General features: G+C 51.1%; 1 protein-coding gene and 1 long non-coding RNA gene across 4 annotated transcripts in view; one reads left to right on the top strand and one right to left on the bottom strand.

The window, feature by feature from the left end:
- Nucleotides 1-1,342, top strand: part of KIAA0753 (KIAA0753 ortholog) — a 65,758-nt gene extending 64,416 nt beyond the window's left edge. For 2 of the 3 annotated variants that reach the window (XM_054536075.2, XM_054536074.2), the window contains exon 19: nucleotides 509-1,285. In XM_054536075.2, coding sequence (XP_054392050.2) covers nucleotides 509-791 — 283 coding nt within the window. In that variant the 3' untranslated portion in view covers nucleotides 792-1,285. Of the gene's footprint in view, nucleotides 1-508 lie in introns of all 3 variants that reach the window. The other variant, XM_054536073.2, reaches the window with a different exon arrangement.
- The window catches only part of LOC129051196 (uncharacterized), a 28,114-nt gene extending 21,856 nt beyond the window's left edge, over nucleotides 1-6,258 (bottom strand). Inside the window, exons 1-2 of the long non-coding RNA XR_008515271.2 lie at nucleotides 5,895-6,258; nucleotides 4,673-4,833 (exon numbers count right to left, since the gene is read on the bottom strand). This is a non-coding gene — a long non-coding RNA (uncharacterized LOC129051196). The remainder of the gene's footprint in view (nucleotides 1-4,672; nucleotides 4,834-5,894) is intronic.
- Between the last annotated feature and the right edge of the window lie 10,004 nt (nucleotides 6,259-16,262).

Here is a 16,262-nt window from a genome sequence, read left to right as displayed (position 1 = left end):
CCCTTGGGGAGTCCAAGCCACTCGCATATGCTGTCCTCTCTCTCCCTGGTGGTGTCATTCCCCATGACACTCTGGGTCTCATAGTTTTATCCCTCCCTCCACTCATTCCAACGCCTCAAAATCCTTTCTGGAGAACCTTCAAAGGTCTTACCCAGTCATTTCTGGAGCACCTTTACACCAAAGAGCACCCTTAAATACTATCTCAGCTGAGACCCCGTCCACCTCCATGTCCTCTAAAACCCCTTCTGGTCACTGCTGGCCCTTTGCTTTCACTGCAGCCCTCCACCCCGTCCCCTTTTACCCTCCCAACTGGGGATCTCTCCTCTTGTGTTGCTCTGCGGCCTCCTCCACCCCCACCCTTCCTCTCTGCCTCCCTCCCTGAACTTAGTCATGCATTTCTCTTCTGGTCGGCTTGGCTCCCCAGAATCTCCCACCCACACATTGTTCCTCTCTCTTCGCTGTGGGTCTTGGTGAGGTCAGCCTAAGGCCTCTCACTCTTGGTTTGCAGAGCCCTGCAGAAGGACACCGTGCCCGTGTCCCGGAAGCTCACAGCACATTCCTGCCACCTGCCACAGGGAGGCCCTCAGCGCTCCGAGATAGCTCTATCCATGCCTGGCAAGTCTTGTGGACTGGGGAGAATTCTAGGGAGACTTCCGGCTCTGAAATGCTGCGATCACGAGGGGCAGGAGCATTCAGATCCCAGACATGTCGGCTCTGCCATCTGCCCCGCAGCCCCAGCGGTCCCTAAGCCTGAGCTGAATTTGACCGAGGAAGCCCTCAGCAGACACTGATTTCTCGAGTGCATACAGGAAGCAGGGAGTCCAGGGAGCCGTGGAGATCAAACTGGCCACCAAACTTGTGCAGCCACCGTCCTGCGTGGCCCTAAAGACCTCCCGGGGGAGAGTGGCATCTCCAGGGCCAGGCTCAGTAAGAGATGTGGCTTTTCTTAACCATAATTAGCCAATGCACTGCTTCTGGAGAGTTACTAGAGGTCAAAAGAAGTTCCCTGAATGCTTTGAACAACAGCTCACGTATTAGCTGGCACTTTACAATTTATAAAATGCATTTACATATATTCTTTCCTTACATCACTATAACCACTCCTGTTTTGTATACCAACAGTAGTTCGGCTCATTAAGAATTCCAGCCACAAGTTAAACTCCTATGTGATTTTCATGCCTTGGTTTCCTAATACGTGAAATGGGGATGAAAAAATAGCACCCACCCAAGGTTTTTGTGAGGATTAAGGGAAATGCCCATGAAACCACTTAGAATAGCGCTGGGCAAACAGTAAGTGCTCAATAAATGTTACCTGTTAGACTCCCCACTGAGAACCTCGTAAGAGGGAACCTTTCAGCTGGTCGCGCAGGCTTTGTTCCGCAGGCTTTGTTCCGAAGTGTGTCCCTGGCCTCCTTTCACCTATTGCACTCTCTCTCCTGCTCACCATCCTGTGTCTTTCTTCACCTCGCCTGTCACACCATCCACTCGGCAACACTTTTCCTGCCCTGGCCTTTGGCTGCCCTGAGTCACATACACATCTGGTTTCCCCCTCCAGCTGGCTCGCCTGGGCTGCCTCAGTGGACGCCCTTGCTCTAGGGCTTCCGGTGCCACCAGAACTTTCTAAACTGGACCGTGTCCTTATGGGGTAGTTGAAGTATTAGCCCCGTTTTACAGATGAAGAGACTGAGATTTGTAGAAATTAAGGGGCTTGCTCCGTGTCATGCAGACATGGGGACAGGGCCAGAACTCAACCTGGGTCCTTTGACTTCAAGTCTAGTAGCCTTTCCATTCTGCCACACAGTTTGATCTTTCTCCCAAGTAGATGATTCTTAGATGGCCTAGGAAATCTTAGCAGATGTCAAACATAAGGGCAGTCTCCATTTTTTAAAAAATCCGCAAACATTTTCTATGGTTCCGCTCTTCGCCAGGCACAGCGGTGCTTAGTTCTGGGCGTATAAAGAGGACTGAGATGTCTTGCTTCATTTTCTTTTTTTTTTTTTTTTTGAGACGGAGTCTTGCTCTGTCCTCCAGGCTAGAGCGCAATGGCGCAATCTCAGCTCACTGCAACCTCCGCCTCCTGGTTTCAAGTGATTCTCCTGCCTCAGCCTCCCAAGTAGCTGGGATTACAGGTGCCTACTATGCCCTTGCTTCACTTTCTAACACAGCTCAGCACAGTGACCAGGTCAGAGCTGAGCTGTGGCCTCAGTTGCTAGCCACTCCATCAGGGTCTGCTTTCCTGAGCCTCTACACTCCTGCTGGGGCTGGAAACCCCGCCCACAGAGTAGCGATCGATCACCCCACTGCTCAGGTGCTACGTCCTAGGTGCTTTATTTACATCACCTCATCTGAATCTCACACTAGCATTGAAATACAGAGTATCATCCCATTTTACAGATGAAACGGAAACCAAACAAAGTGCAGATTTTCCCATCTGGAAAGTGGTTGTCACCGGGTCTCGTTACGGATTTGATATTCTTCCCAGCATACTGCAGTGCTGCTCCCTGGGCCCTGGCATCCAGCCTGCTGCTGGCCAGGCCCCCCCACCCCCACCGTCTCAGAGTCTCCTGCCAGGAGCTGGGGCTCTGCTCTGAAGGCACAAGTCAGGCATCGGCCGCACGCTGTGCTGTAGTCTCACCTGTGGCCTTGCCCACTTGTGCCAGGTGACTGTGAATTGGACGTGCCGGTACCAGCCCTAGCCTGGGCTGTCTCTGGGCCGGCTGTGCCCATGCGGTGCTGTTCCCCAGATGACTTTCTGCCGCACCCAGGCCAGCCTCCGCAAAGCCAGCATCCCCAGCGCTCCTGTCTAGTTTCCTCACCTTTCTCCCAAAGGCAGCATTCTCAGGCAGCCTCTCCACACGAGGTGGCAAGATGGGCCCAGCAACCTCAGCCTGATGTTCTTTCTATTTAGCAATCACAGCAGAAAAGAAGAGCCTGTGATCCCTAAGAGGGCCAGCCAGTGCCCCTGGGTTACTGCTCTCTGCCTCTGATTGGCCCACCTTGAGTAACAAGTCCATCTCCCATCAAATCCCTGTGCTCTGATTGGTCAAATGGGAATCATATGTCGGAAAAGGGGATGGATCAGCATCATCTCAGCTACAGGGACTGAACGTGGGGCAGGCAGTTCCCCCGAGGAAGATGGGGGCTCTGTTACCTGAGCAGAGGGAGTTGACGCTAGACAGGCACAAACTGCCACTGCACATATAAAAAGCAGCATGCCTCGTCATAGACAGTTTTCAATTTGCATTACCATTCATTTAAGGTTCACTACATACTACAGAAATGCAAAGAGAGGCCGGGCGCAGTGGCTCATGCCTGTCATCCCTGCACTTTGGGAGGCCGAAGTGGACGGATTACTTGAGGTCAGGAGTTCGAGACCAGCCTGGCCAACATGGTGAAACCCCGTCTCTACTAAAAATACAAAAATTAGCCTGGCATGGTGGTACATGCCTGTAGTCCCAGCTACTCAGGAGGCTGAGGCAGGAGAATCACTTGAATCTGGGAGGTGGAGGTTGCAGTGAGTCTAGATCATGCCACTGCACTCCAGCCTGGGCGACAGAGTGAGACTCTGTCTCAAAAAAAAAAAAAAAAAAAAAATGCAAAGAGAGTTTAGACACAGACCTTTTCAAAGCAGAATAAAAACAAAGCAGGAGGAGAGGGAAGCTAGCGTACTGTGGTTGTACATTGAAAGGGGTGATTCACCGTTACTGAGTGAGGGTTGTGGTTTTGATGGTCTTCATGGAGGAGGTGGCATTTGAATTAGGCCTTGAAAGATAGTTGATGTTCTTCCAAAGCGTGAAGTCTTGAAAGTGGGGGACATAGGTGTGAACACAGTGTGATTAGACAGCAAAGGTGCTGGCAGTATTTACCAGAACTGAGAGGTCCACACTGCCATCTCAGCCCTACGCAGGTGAGCAGGAAAGCACCCTGTACCCGAGGAGGCTGAATGCATTGGAGGCACTGAGGAGTGGCCTCAAAAGCTCATTACTCCACCAGGCAAGGAATTTTGTCCAGCTTCAAGAAGATGCTGTTGAGTAGGAATAGACAGCTTCCCCCATCCTGTCTTCCCCCCCGCCCCTTTGAAAGCAAGACTTACCTCGGATTGCCCTTGCTCACGCTTCCTAATCTTTATTCTGTTTCTAAATGGGGAGTCTACCGGGAGCCCCAGGCCCTTGCCAAGTGCTCCATCTGTATTTAATCAATCCCTCCTCTGAAAACCAATCCGTCATAAATTCCAGCCGCACAATAAATGTGCAGAGAGGTCTGCAGGCATGGGCTTTTATAGTCAAAGAGAAACAGAATTGGTGCCCAAATGATTGAATCGAGAACAATGGGACTCCGAGAGAGGTGCGTGCAGGAGGGGTAAATATCGGAGGGCAAGCGGCTGTGCCTGGAGAGCCTGCTGTTCTTGGCCTGAGTGGGTGCCCTCCCAGCTAGGCGGGCATGTCCTCTGCCGGCCTCCCCACATTTATTAGCTCTTGGTAGTGGATTTTATATCTGCTCAGTGTGATGAAGGAGTCTTGGCAGTCCTCAGAGACCTGCAGAATCTCCTCCCAGCCCTCTAATGAGAAGCCAGCAGCCTTCGTCACCCTTGTAGATGGCTCTCTGGCCAACATTTACTTTAATGTCAAAAAGAAATCCCAGGCATGGGATTTGAAACAGACGCGGGGCCTACCGGGCGGCTGGGTCTTTGCGAGGACAATCCGGGCAGGGCCTGGGGGCCTGGGGGCCTGGGTTCTTTCTGTCCATGCTGATCGTGGTCTAGCCTCTGGAGGGGCAAGTAGTGGGCTCCCCATTCCGGGCTGGGGCCTCGGGCTGGCATGCATCACTTGTGACCTGCAGCATGTGTGACAGAGGCCACCTGGGCATGAGGGCGGGGGCTGCTGGCTTGGCTGCCAAAGCTTTTAATTAACTCAGATAATTGTTCACAGCTTTAGGCATGAAAGCCCCAGGCTCCTCACACTGACTTAGGGGGCCTGTTTCCCATCCGAACAAAGGACTTGACTAAAACTGCAGTTCTTGCTATTTTGAAGAGTCAGGCAGGACCCCTTTAAAAACCTGAACAATGCTGTGGACCCTTTCTTCAATAAAGACACACACATAGCGGCTGGGGGCGGTGGTTCATGCCTGTAATCCCAGCACTTTGGGAGGCCGAGGTGGGTGGATCACGAGGTCAGGAGCTCAAGACCAGCCTGGCCAACATGGTGAAACCCCATCTCTACTAAAAATACAAAAATTAGCCAGGTATGGTGGCGCATGCCTGTAGTCCCAGCTACTCAGGAGGCTGAGGCAGGAGAATGACTTGAACCCGGGAGGCGAAGGTTGAAGTGAGCCGAGATCGCGCCACTGCACTCCAGCCGGGGAGACAGAGTGAGACTCCATCTCAAAACAAACAAACAAACAAACAAACAAAAACCAAAAACAACTATCTGGAACAGTTCATGTACACTGCAGTGTCCTCGTCACAATGCACTTTCCAATCTCTGAGGCAGGCAGAGGATTTACTACCTCTTTTTCTGTGAATGAGAGCAAAAACCCAGAGTGGAAACAGGTCTCACAGGAAATCAGAAGCAAAACTGGGACTAGACCTACGGTCCTCTGATTCCCAGTCTGGTGCTCATTCAGCTGCATCACTATTTCCTCTTGCTTTTTAAGCCTGTGCTCCCTTTTTGATGCATGAAAAAACCCCAAACAAACCAAAACAGAAAACCTCATCCCCCCACCCCAGGAATGTCCAATAACTCTTCCCCTCTGTGTACGGAGGGGAGCAGAAAGCCACTTCCCCAAGTGGAGCCTCACTGCATCTTAGGCTCAGAAGGCTTTTGTTAAGTATTACTTTCTACAGCTTGAAATAGAATGTCAAGAAATAGAACTCTGAAAATCATGGTTGTTCTTACTTCCGAAGTATGAAATACTGCAATGCCGAAACATTGAAAAGCACACAGCGTGCAGCAGCCCCAACAGAAAAGCACTACGGGAGGACCAGCAGCCTCTTCCTCCCTGGGAGAGGGGGAGGGATCGATCTGGGAGACCCCCCAGCCCCTTCTATGCAGTTTCCTGCAGAGGATGCTCTCATGTCCTCATGCCGAGAGGAGTGCCCATCACAGGTGGCCGAAAAGTCCCTCGCTGACACAACCCTAAACAAAGGCAGCTGCACCCTTCAGAAGGTTTCTGGAACCCTTAACTTTAGGCAGGGTCTCGGGGTGAGCTCTGCGGGGATTGCTGGGTAGATGTGATGACACAGCCCCTACTGTTGAAGTCATTTAGAATTCATGATGCAATCCCTCATGAGAATTGTCCAACCCTCAGAAGTCTATTGCACTCTCCATGCCCTTGGAATATGGTTATGTGGATACAGGGCCCTGCCTCCCAAGACAGGACCCTTCAATCTTTGTCTCCCACACCTGGAAGCTGGGGCATGCATGTCCCAGGTTTGGCTAATCATGCTTGGCTGGAATGAGTGATTCAAAACTGATGTTTCTTTAGAACCCATTCATTCAGGGGCTGGTGTCTACAGCGAAGAGAGTGGCCATCAGACTAAAGTCCTTCTGCTAAAAGGTGACTGCTGTGCTTTCTAGAAAGTTCTTGGCCTCCTCCAGCAGCCTCAGTTCCCATCTGCTTTTCTTTTTTTTTCATTTTTGAGACAGAGTCTTGCTCTGTTGTCCAGGCTGGAGAGCAGTGGCATGATCTCTGCTCACTGCAACCTCTGCCGCCCAGGTTCAAGCGATTCTCTGGCCTCAGTCTCCCGAGTAGCTGGGGCTAAAGGCATGCACCATCACACCCAGCTAATTTTTGTATTTTATTTTCTTTTACTTTTTTAATAAAGATGGGGTTTCACTATGTTGGCCAGGCTGGTCTCGAACTCCTGACCTTAAGTGATCCGCTCAGCTCGGGCTCCCAAAGTTCTGGGATTACAGGCGTGAGCCACCGTGCCTGGCCCCATCTGCTTTTCAAGCCTATCCCTGCAGGCTCCTCTGATTCTCTGAGACCCTGATAGCCTGCCAATAAACTCCCTTTCTGCTTCGGAGAGACTGAATCTGTGTCTGTTACTTACAAAGGGAAGCAACCGGTGTTGCATACACATCGCCCGGACCTTCTATGACATCTGCAAGCAACTGCGGTCTGTGTACCTGCTACATGCTGCTGCTTCTCTTGACAGCGGTGGGTGGAAGGGAATGCTTCTCAGGAGGACACAGAGAGAGAGGAAAGACTTACAGACACAAGCCAGGGACAGCTGCCTACATCTCCATGGGAGAGTGGGAAGAGAGAGCCTTGAGTTAAGAGCCTGGACTCTTTCAATTCCAGTTGTGCCACCAAATGCCCTGTTTTTGAACCCCCCCACCCCCCGCCACCCCCATTACCCAGCGCTGAGCTTCCCCATCAGTACAGTGAGGTGCTGGGGTTGGATCCCGTGAGCAGGTTCAGGAGGGCCTTCCTCCGCCACCAGGTTCCAAGTCCAGGAAATCCTTCCAGCTATTCTGCTTCCTCATCTGCACAAAGGAAGCCCCCACCCAATTGAGACTCCCTCCCCAGGTGCTCTGAACCTGAAAACAAAGAGCAGTTGTGTGCGCCTCCCTGTCCATCACTTTCCCTACCTCTCACACCTCTCTCCCTCTCTCCCCCTTACAAATTGCATGACTGAAGTCAGGGCTTCCCAGGAATATTTTACTTTTCACCTTTGCCTTCCTGCCTTTAGAAACTGATTTATGTAAAACAACCAGAGGGGATTTCTGGAACTGCGTCTTCATTCACCAGTGGCCCTTCTGGGCCGAGATGTTTCTTTGATGGACTGTGTCCTTCAGCCGGTAATTTAATCGGCACCTGCTTGGTGCAACGTCTCCCACTGTGGTTTACCAGGAATGGCTCGAAAAGGGATGTTTCCGTCTTCGTGAAAGGCTGCGATGCCTGGAGTCCCCAGAGTGTCCTTTCACTCAGCGTGTAATCTAGTATATCTTTAATAAGTGGAGTCAATTCACTTTCAAAACCCTTGTAAAATTCAGCCTTTTAGTCATTCTGACCAGAAGCATTCAAATTGCAATATGAATAGATAGCCCCAGCAGCCCTGGGAGATCTGCCCGGGATAGTAGGTTGGCAGCCACAGAGGAGGGAGGCATTGATAGCCTCAGGAGGCCCTGCCCAGGCAAAGGCAGCTGCCTCTGGGCCCTGGAGAATCCTGCCAACTCAGCTCCTCCCTCACCCCCTCTACTTGTCAGGGCACCTCGCACAGGGATTAGGAAAACCATAGGATCGCAGCCAAGCCGCAAAGGCTCGGGAACACCGGTGAGTCTAGCAGGCTCGCTGTATAGACAGGGAGGGGCTTGCTTTGGTGAATTGCCTGAGGTTGCACCAGCACTTAGTGGCAGAACCTCAGCCTCTTGGTTTTGTGTGTCTGGTTTTTGTCTTATTTTTTCCTGTCTTCTCTCGTGGCTAAGGCAGGAGTGTGTACATTAGAGGAACTGGGTTTGAATACCTGCTCTACCACTTATTAGCTGTGTGACCTAAATACTTGCTTTTCCACTTATTAGCTGTGAGGCCTTTCTAAGCCTGTTTCCTTATCTGTAAAATGGGAATGGTTCTGAGAATCCCTCCCTCCTAATGATTCAAATCCCTCCTAAGGATTCAAAGAGGAAACACGTGAAAAGCACTTAAAACACTTCCAGGCACGTAATAGTCACTCAGCAAATATCTATTCCTGTTATTCTTCTGGTTGTTATTTTTCTTTTCTTTTCTTTTCTTTTTTCTTTTTTTTTTTTTTGAGACGGAGTCTCGCTCTGTCGCCCAGACTGGAGTGCAGTGGCGTGATCTCGGCTCACTGCAAGCTCCGCCTCCCGGGTTCACGCCATTCTCCTGCCTCAGCCTCTGGAGTAGCTGGGACTACAGGCGCCCGCCACCACGCCCGGCTAATTTTTTTTGTATTTTTAATAGAGATGGGGTTTCATCTCTATTAAAACATCATCCCGTGTTAGCCGGGATGATCTCGATCTCCTGACCTCATGATCCGCCTGCCTCGGCCTCCCAAAGTGCTGGGATCACAGGCGTGAGCCACCACGCCCAGCCGGTTGTTATTTTTCTTAGCGTGCTGCTGTACAGCAGGAGACAAGTAGAGGCAACAGGAAGAGCTTCCCAGCTGGTAGAGTTAAAGAACTGGAATGGCCTCCTAATAAGTGAAGGGGTTTCTCCCCTACAAGCTTTAAGCCAGCAGAGATCTGAAGGTTTTCACAAAGTCCGGAATCGGTAAGAAGGAGGGAAGAACAGAATGACTCTTTTTTTTTTTTTTTTTTTTTGAGACATAGTCTTGCTCTGTCGTCCAGGCTGGAGTGCAGTGGCGCCATCTTGGCTCACTGCAACCTCCGCCTCCGGGGTTCAAGTGATTCTCCTGCCTCAGCCTCCCAAGTAGCTGGGATTACAAGCGCCCGCCACCATGCCCAGCTAATTTTTGTATTTTTAGTAGAGATGGGGTTTCACCATGTTGGCCATGATGGTCTCGATCTCCTGACCTCATGATCCGCCCGCTTGGCCTACCAAAGTGCTGGGATTACAGGCGTGAGCCACCATGCCTGGCCCAGAATGACCTTTTCTTAGAGGCTTGCTCCCCGCAATGACTGTCTTAGCTTTTATTCAGCAGCTGCCTGGGCTCCCCGCAGTGTGGGATCCTCTCTTAGGAGTCAGCAACAGCACACTTTCAGGTCTGGGTCAATGGCACAGATTCCGTCTCTGCAGGGTGGGCTGTACTAGGAGTTTTCATCATGTGAATGTGTGATAGTGGGGTGGAGGTTGGGGGGCACCAACACTTATTTCTGTTGTTGCACAGGACGCCTTTACATGCCGACATCAGCTCACACAACCCACTCTTCTCCCCTGCCTTCTGGGAGGGTTGTGGTGGGCACCACTGCACTTAAACATGGAGGAGAGAGATGAAAATTTTTTTTTTTTTTTATTTTTTTTGAGACAGAGTCTCGCTCTGTTGCCTAGGCTGGAGTGCAGTGGCGTGATCTCAGCTCACTGCAACCTCTGCCTCCCAGGTTCAAGTGATTCTCCTGCCTCAGCCTCCTGAGTAGCTGGGATTACAGGAGCCCACCACCATGCCCAGCTAATTTTTGTATTTTTGGTCACCATGTTGGGCAGGCTGGTCTTGAACTCCTGAACTTAGGTGTTTTGCCCATCTCGGCCTCCCAAAGTGTTGGGATTATAGGTGTGAGCTACTGCACCCGGCGGAGAGATGAAATTTCTATCCCAGGGCAGAGGTTCCTGCTCAGTGAGACTGCAGCCACCCTGCTGGCTCTGCAGGAGACTCTGAGGAGAGACAGTGGGCCCTGGAGTGTTCTGGCCAGGGGAGCCCTAGGTTAGATTTCAAGACACTTGCTTTTTTTTTTTTTGGAGGAGTTTCACTCTTGTCACCCAGGCTGGAATGCAATGGTGCAGTCTTGGTTCACTGCAACCTCTGCCTCCTGGGTTCAAGCAATTCTCCTGCCTCAACCTCCTCAGTAGCTTGGATTACAGGTGCCTACCATCCATGCCCTGCTAATTTTTTTTTTTTTTTTTGTATTTTTAGTAGAGGTGGAGTTTCACCATGTTGGCTAGGCTGGTCTTGAACTCCTGACCTCAGGTGATTCGCCCGCCGCCTCGGCCTCCCAAAGTGCTGGGATTACAGGCATGAGCCACCATGCCTGGCCTCAAGACTCTTGGTTTCTAAAACTAGTGCTCACTTTCCTGCTCTGGGCTTGGGGTTTACCATCCTTCAATGAAGGGACCAGCAGAACAGCCTCTCGAGAGGGCAGTTCGGCGATGAGTTATTTAGGGAGGTGGAATGTGCAGGTTCCCTATGGCCCGACAATTCCAACGCTGTGTGAGAGCCCCAGAGAGGGTCTCATTTGGGAACACAAGAAGTGCAGGGGCTGTTTGCTGCAGCACCGTTTGTAACAGCAAGGAACTATGAGACCTAAATGGTCCTTGAGAGGCAATTAGAAAAATAAAATGAGGTATATCACACAACCAAATAGTATGCAGCAGTCAAAAGGAACAAGCCAAATCTACAAATACTACTGTGGATTCATCTCAAAAAACAATACTAAAGGGGAAAGTAAGAAGCAGAATATGCTGTCCCCATGGTGACATTCCATAATGTTTGAAATCCATACACACGAGTATGTAACACTCATGCATACACACAGATGGGGAAAAGCTTTAGAAAGTAGATTGGGAGGCCAGGTGTGGTGGCTCACACCTGTAATCCCAAAACTGTGGGAGGCCAAGGCGGGCAGATCACCTGAGGTCAGGAGTTCGAGACCAGCCGGGCCAACATGGTGAAACACATCTCTACTAAAAATAGAAAAATTAGCTGGGCATGGTGGCCAGCGCCTATAATCCCAGGTACTCGGGAGGCTGAAGCAGGAGAATCACTTGAACCTGGGAGGCGGAGGTTACGGTGAGCCGAGATCTCGCCACTGTACTCCAGAATGAGACTCCATCTCAAAAAAGAAAAGAAAAGAGAAAAGAAAGTAGTTTGGGAAATGTGCAAATTCAAAGTAGACCCCTGGAGGAGAGGAATGGAATGGGGTTTGGGGACTAATGATAGATTGTGCCCACACTAGGGGGAGATGCCATGTGGGGTAGCACTGTACCACCAATCCTATGATAGCCTACCATGTGCACCTTAGGTTAAAACAAAGTCAAGATGGTTTGGATCCAGGTGATCCCATGGGATCTTCTGACACTGCCATGTTGGTTTCTGTGGGACCTGGATAGCACAGCCACAGCTGGAACCAAAACAATGGGCTCCAGAGTGAGGACCTCGGAGAGTAGCAGAGCCTGAAAGGAAACCTATAGCCAAGGCAAAGGTGCAAGCGCCATAATAGGTGGAGATAGTAAACCAGATGCAGAGAAAGTCACCATCTTTTTTTTTTTTTTTCTTTTTTTTGAGACAGAGTCTCGCTCTGTCGCCCAGGCTGGAGTGCAGTGGCATGATCTTGGCTCACTGCAACCTCCGCCTCCCAGGTTCAAGCGATTCTCCTGCCTCAGCCACCCAAGTAGCTGGGACTACAGGCACCCGCCACCACACCCAGCTAATTTTTGTATTTTTAGTAGAGGCGGGGTTTCACCATGTTGGCCAGGCTGGTCTTGAACTCCTGACCTCGTGATCCGCCCACCTTGGCCTCCCAAAGTTCTGGGATTACAGGCGTGAGCCACAGTGCCCGGCCACCTTCTATTAAAATCATCATTTTACATGATCTGATTGTGATTTTCTGCCCTTGTCCAACACTGTTGTGTTAGTAATCAGGCAGCTTTCCCCCCTTGATCTGTCTGCCTTATCATCTACCACTGTATTTGATTTTCTGAGTTTTGGGATCTGTCAGGAACAAACAATATTGTGTGTGAGGCTGGGGCAGGGGAGGGACACGGCTGAGGTCAGAGCCTCTGGATTTGCTTGTTCCTCGGCATCCGGTGCTGATGGGAATTTGCAGGAATGCAGACACAAAGAGCCCATCCTGCAGAGAGTTTTAGATTTTCACCCAGTTTCTAATTTTAATTTGGTCTAAGTGTAACTTGAAGACAACTGGGCTTGCTTGGGGCCAATCTCAAGTCTTGACAGCAAACAAGCGCAAACTGCCAAAGCTTTGTGAGCGAGATAAATTGTTGCTGACATTTTCGGGGGCAGATAGGAGGGCTCCACAGCAGAACCTATTGGGCAGCCTGATTAAGCTCTTTCTTCATAATTCCTCTGCTTACAGCAGCTGGTAGATTTCTCCTTGCCTCTACCCAACCACCCCTCAGCCTCTCCAGATCCCCTCTCCAAAATCCCATCTACCAGCACACCCCATTCAATAAGGCAAAAGCAAGCTAAACAGCAACTGAGAAAACGCAATCCAGGCTTGGGCCTCAACTTATTTCAGCATCTCAAATAAAAATCTGGGCCGGGCGTGGTGGCTCACGCCTGTAATCCCAACACTTTGGGAGGCCGAGGTGGGTAGATCAGGAGTTTGAGGTCAGGAGTTTGAGACCAGCCTGGCCAACATGGTGAAACCTCATCTCTACTAAGAATACAAAAATTAGCTGGGTATGGCGGCTTGTGCCTGTAATCTCAGCTACTCAGGAGGCTGAGGCCGGAGAATTGCTTGAACCTGAGAGGCGGAGGTTGCAGTGAGCTGAGATGGGGCCACTGTACTCCAGCCTGGGTGACAAAGCGAGACTCTGTCTCAAATTTAAAAATAAAAAATAAAATAAATAAATAAATAAATAAATAAATAAATAAATAATCTGATGAAGTCCAAATCAACAGATTCTGCAGATGTCTCCAGACATGTTTTGAAAACACAGCGGAAACATGCACATGTATGTTTTCTAGATTTTGCCGCCCCCTGTGGTGAGAATAAAGGGGGAATGCAGTCTCATGTAAAGGCAGAACATTTTGCTTGGTCTGCTGGGTAGGGGGTCTGTCTTGGGTAGGGGGGTCCTTACATATGGGGGTCTAGGGTTCACTTAAAAGGTCATGTGTTAACCTTAAGGGAATCTTCCTGCCCCTGCAGGAAACCACACATAAGACCGTGGTGACCAGTGCCTTCTTTGTAGCATCTGCCTTGAGGGTGAAGCCACAGCTGTCAATGTAACTGCTGAGAATGGGACTCACCAGAGGGGATTAAGACAGGCAGGTCCTAGCCCTTCTTGGGGTCAAAGGTAGAAGCACACACTAGATTGGCCGGGCATGGTGGCTCACACCTGTAATCCCAGCACTTTGGGAGGCCAAGGCAGGCAGATCACTTGAGGTCAGGATTCAAGACCAACCTGGCCCAACATGGTGAAACCCTGTCTCTACTAAAAATACAAACATTAGCTGGGTGTCTAGTCCCAGCTACTCGAGAGGCTGGGGCAGAAGAATCGCTTGAACCCCAGAGGTGGAGGTTGCAGTGAGCCGCGATTGTGCCCCTGCACTCCAGCCTGGGTGACAGAGTGGGACTCCATCTCAAAAAAAAAAAAAAAAAAAAAAGCACACACTAGATAAGCCACAGCCGCCAGCAGGGAGAAAGAAAAGGAGGAGGAGGAGGAGGAAGAGGAAGAAGACGGGAGGAGCAGGAGGAAGGGGAAGAGAAGGGGAGGAGGAGGAGGAAGAGGAAGAAGAGGGGAGGAGCAGGAGGAAGGGGAAGAGAAGGGGAGGAGGAGGAGGAAGAGGAGGAGGAGGGGAGGAGAAGGAGGAAGAGGAGGAGGGGAGAAAGAAGAGGAGAAGGAGGAAGAGGCAGAAGAAGGGAGAAGGAGGAGGAAGAGGAGGAGGAGGGGAGAAGGAAGAGGAGAAGAAGGAAGGGGAAGAGGAAGGGAGAAGGAGGAGGAAGAGGAGGGGAGGGGAGGAGGAAGAGGAGGAGGAAGAGGGGAGGAGGAGAAGGAGGAAGAGGAGGGAAGGGGATGAAGAGAAGGAGGAAGAGGAGGGGAGGAGGATGAGGAGAAGGAGGAAGAGGAGGGGAGGAGGATGAGGAGAAGGAGGAAGAGGAGGGGAGGAGGATGAGGAAGAGAAGGAGGGGAGAAGGAGGAAGAGGAGGAGGAGAAGGAGGAAGAGGAGGAGGAGGGGAGAAAGAAGACGAGAAGGAGGAAAAGGAAGGGAGAAGGAGGAGGAAGAGGAGGAAGAGGGGAGGAGGAGGGGAGGAGGAAGAGGAAGAGGGGAGGAGGAAGAGGAAGAGGGGAGGAGGAGGGGAGGAGGAAGAGGAAGAGGGGAGGAGGAAGAGGGGAGGAGGAAGAGGGGAGGAGGAAGAGGGGAGGAGGAGGAGGAAAAGGAGGAAGAGGAGGGAAGGAGGATGAGAAGGAGGAAGAGGAGGGGAGGAGGAGGAGGAAGAGGAGAAGAAAGAGGAGGAGGAGGAAAAGGAGGGGAGGAAGAGGAAGAAGAGAAGGAGGAGGAAGAGGAGAAGAAAGAGGAGGAGGAGGAAAAGGAGGGGAGGAAGAGGAAGAAGAGAAGGAGGAGGAAGAGGAAGAGAAGGAGGAGGAAGAGGAGAAGAAAGAGGAGGAGGAGGAAAAGGAGGGGAGGAAGAGGAAGAAGAGAAGGAGGAGGAAGAGGAGGAGAAGGAGGAGAATGAGAAGGAGGAGGAGAAGGAGGAGGAGGAGGAAGAGGAGGAGAAGGGGGAGAATGAGAAGGAGGATAATGAGAAGGAGGAGGAGGAAGAGGAAGAGAAGGGGGAGAATGAGAAGGAGAATAATGAGAAGGAGGAGGAGGAAGAGGAGGAGGAAGAGGAAGAGGAGGAGGAAGAGGAGGAGAAGGGGGAGAATGAGAAGGAGGATAATGAGAAGGAGGAGGAGGAAGAGGAGGAGGAGGAAGAGGAAGAGAAGGGGGAGAATGAGAAGGAGGATAATGAGAAGGAGGAGGAGGAAGAGGAGGAGGAGGACTAGGAGGAGGAAGAGGAGAAGGAGGCGGAAGAGGAGAAGGAGGAGGAAGAGGAGGAGAAGGAAGAGAATGAGGAGGAGGAGGAAGAGGAGAAGGAGGAGGAAGAGGAGGAGAAGGAAGAGAATGAGGAGGAGGAGGAAGAGGAGAAGGAGGAGGAAGAGGAGGAGAAGGAAGAGAATGAGGAGGAGGAGGAAGAGGAGAAGGAGGAGGAAGAGGAGGAGAAGGAAGAGAATGAGAAGGAGGAGAAGGAAGAGAATGAGGAGGAGGAGGAAGAGGAGAAGGAGGAGGAGGAGGAAGAGGAGAAGGAGGAGGAAGAGGAGGAGAAGGAAGAGAATGAGAAGGAGAAGGAGGAGGAGGAGGAAGAGGAGAAGGAGGAGGAAGAGGAGGAGAAGGAAGAGAATGAGAAGGAGGAGGAGGAAGAGGAGGAGAAGGAAGAGGAGGATGAGGAGGAGGAAGAGGAGGAGGAGAAGGACGAGGAGAAGAGTAGTTCTGGATGGAAGGGTGTGTTCCACTCAGTGTTCTGGATGCCAGGTGGAATTGGGGGCATCCTGGGGCAAGAAGGAGATGGTGAGAAGAAACCAGCTACTCTCAGAGCAATTCTGTAAGGCTCCAAGGAAGAGCAACTGTGTCTGGGACTACTTTTGTGATTAGAGGTGGTTCCCATGGCAGTGGACAGCAACCATGAGACTTTAAAGCATAGGAACCAGAAAGGAGGGGGTGAAGAAGGGTACAGAGTCAGGCTGGGAGACACCTCAGGAAGAGGTGCTTCCAGTGGTCCAGGTGAGACACAGTGATGTGATACTGGCCAGGAAGTGATACTCAAGGACCAAAGGGGCTGTGGAAATTTAGAAGTGGGAGTGAACACTCCTAGCTGGGTGTTTGTGTTTGGCCTGGGAGGATGGCCCCA

Source organism: Pongo abelii, chromosome 19 (genome assembly GCF_028885655.2).
Source record: "Pongo abelii isolate AG06213 chromosome 19, NHGRI_mPonAbe1-v2.0_pri, whole genome shotgun sequence".
Taxonomy (NCBI): domain Eukaryota; kingdom Metazoa; phylum Chordata; class Mammalia; order Primates; family Hominidae; genus Pongo; species Pongo abelii.
Note: the sequence above shows the minus strand (reverse complement) of the source record. Positions and strands in the feature narration are given on the sequence as shown.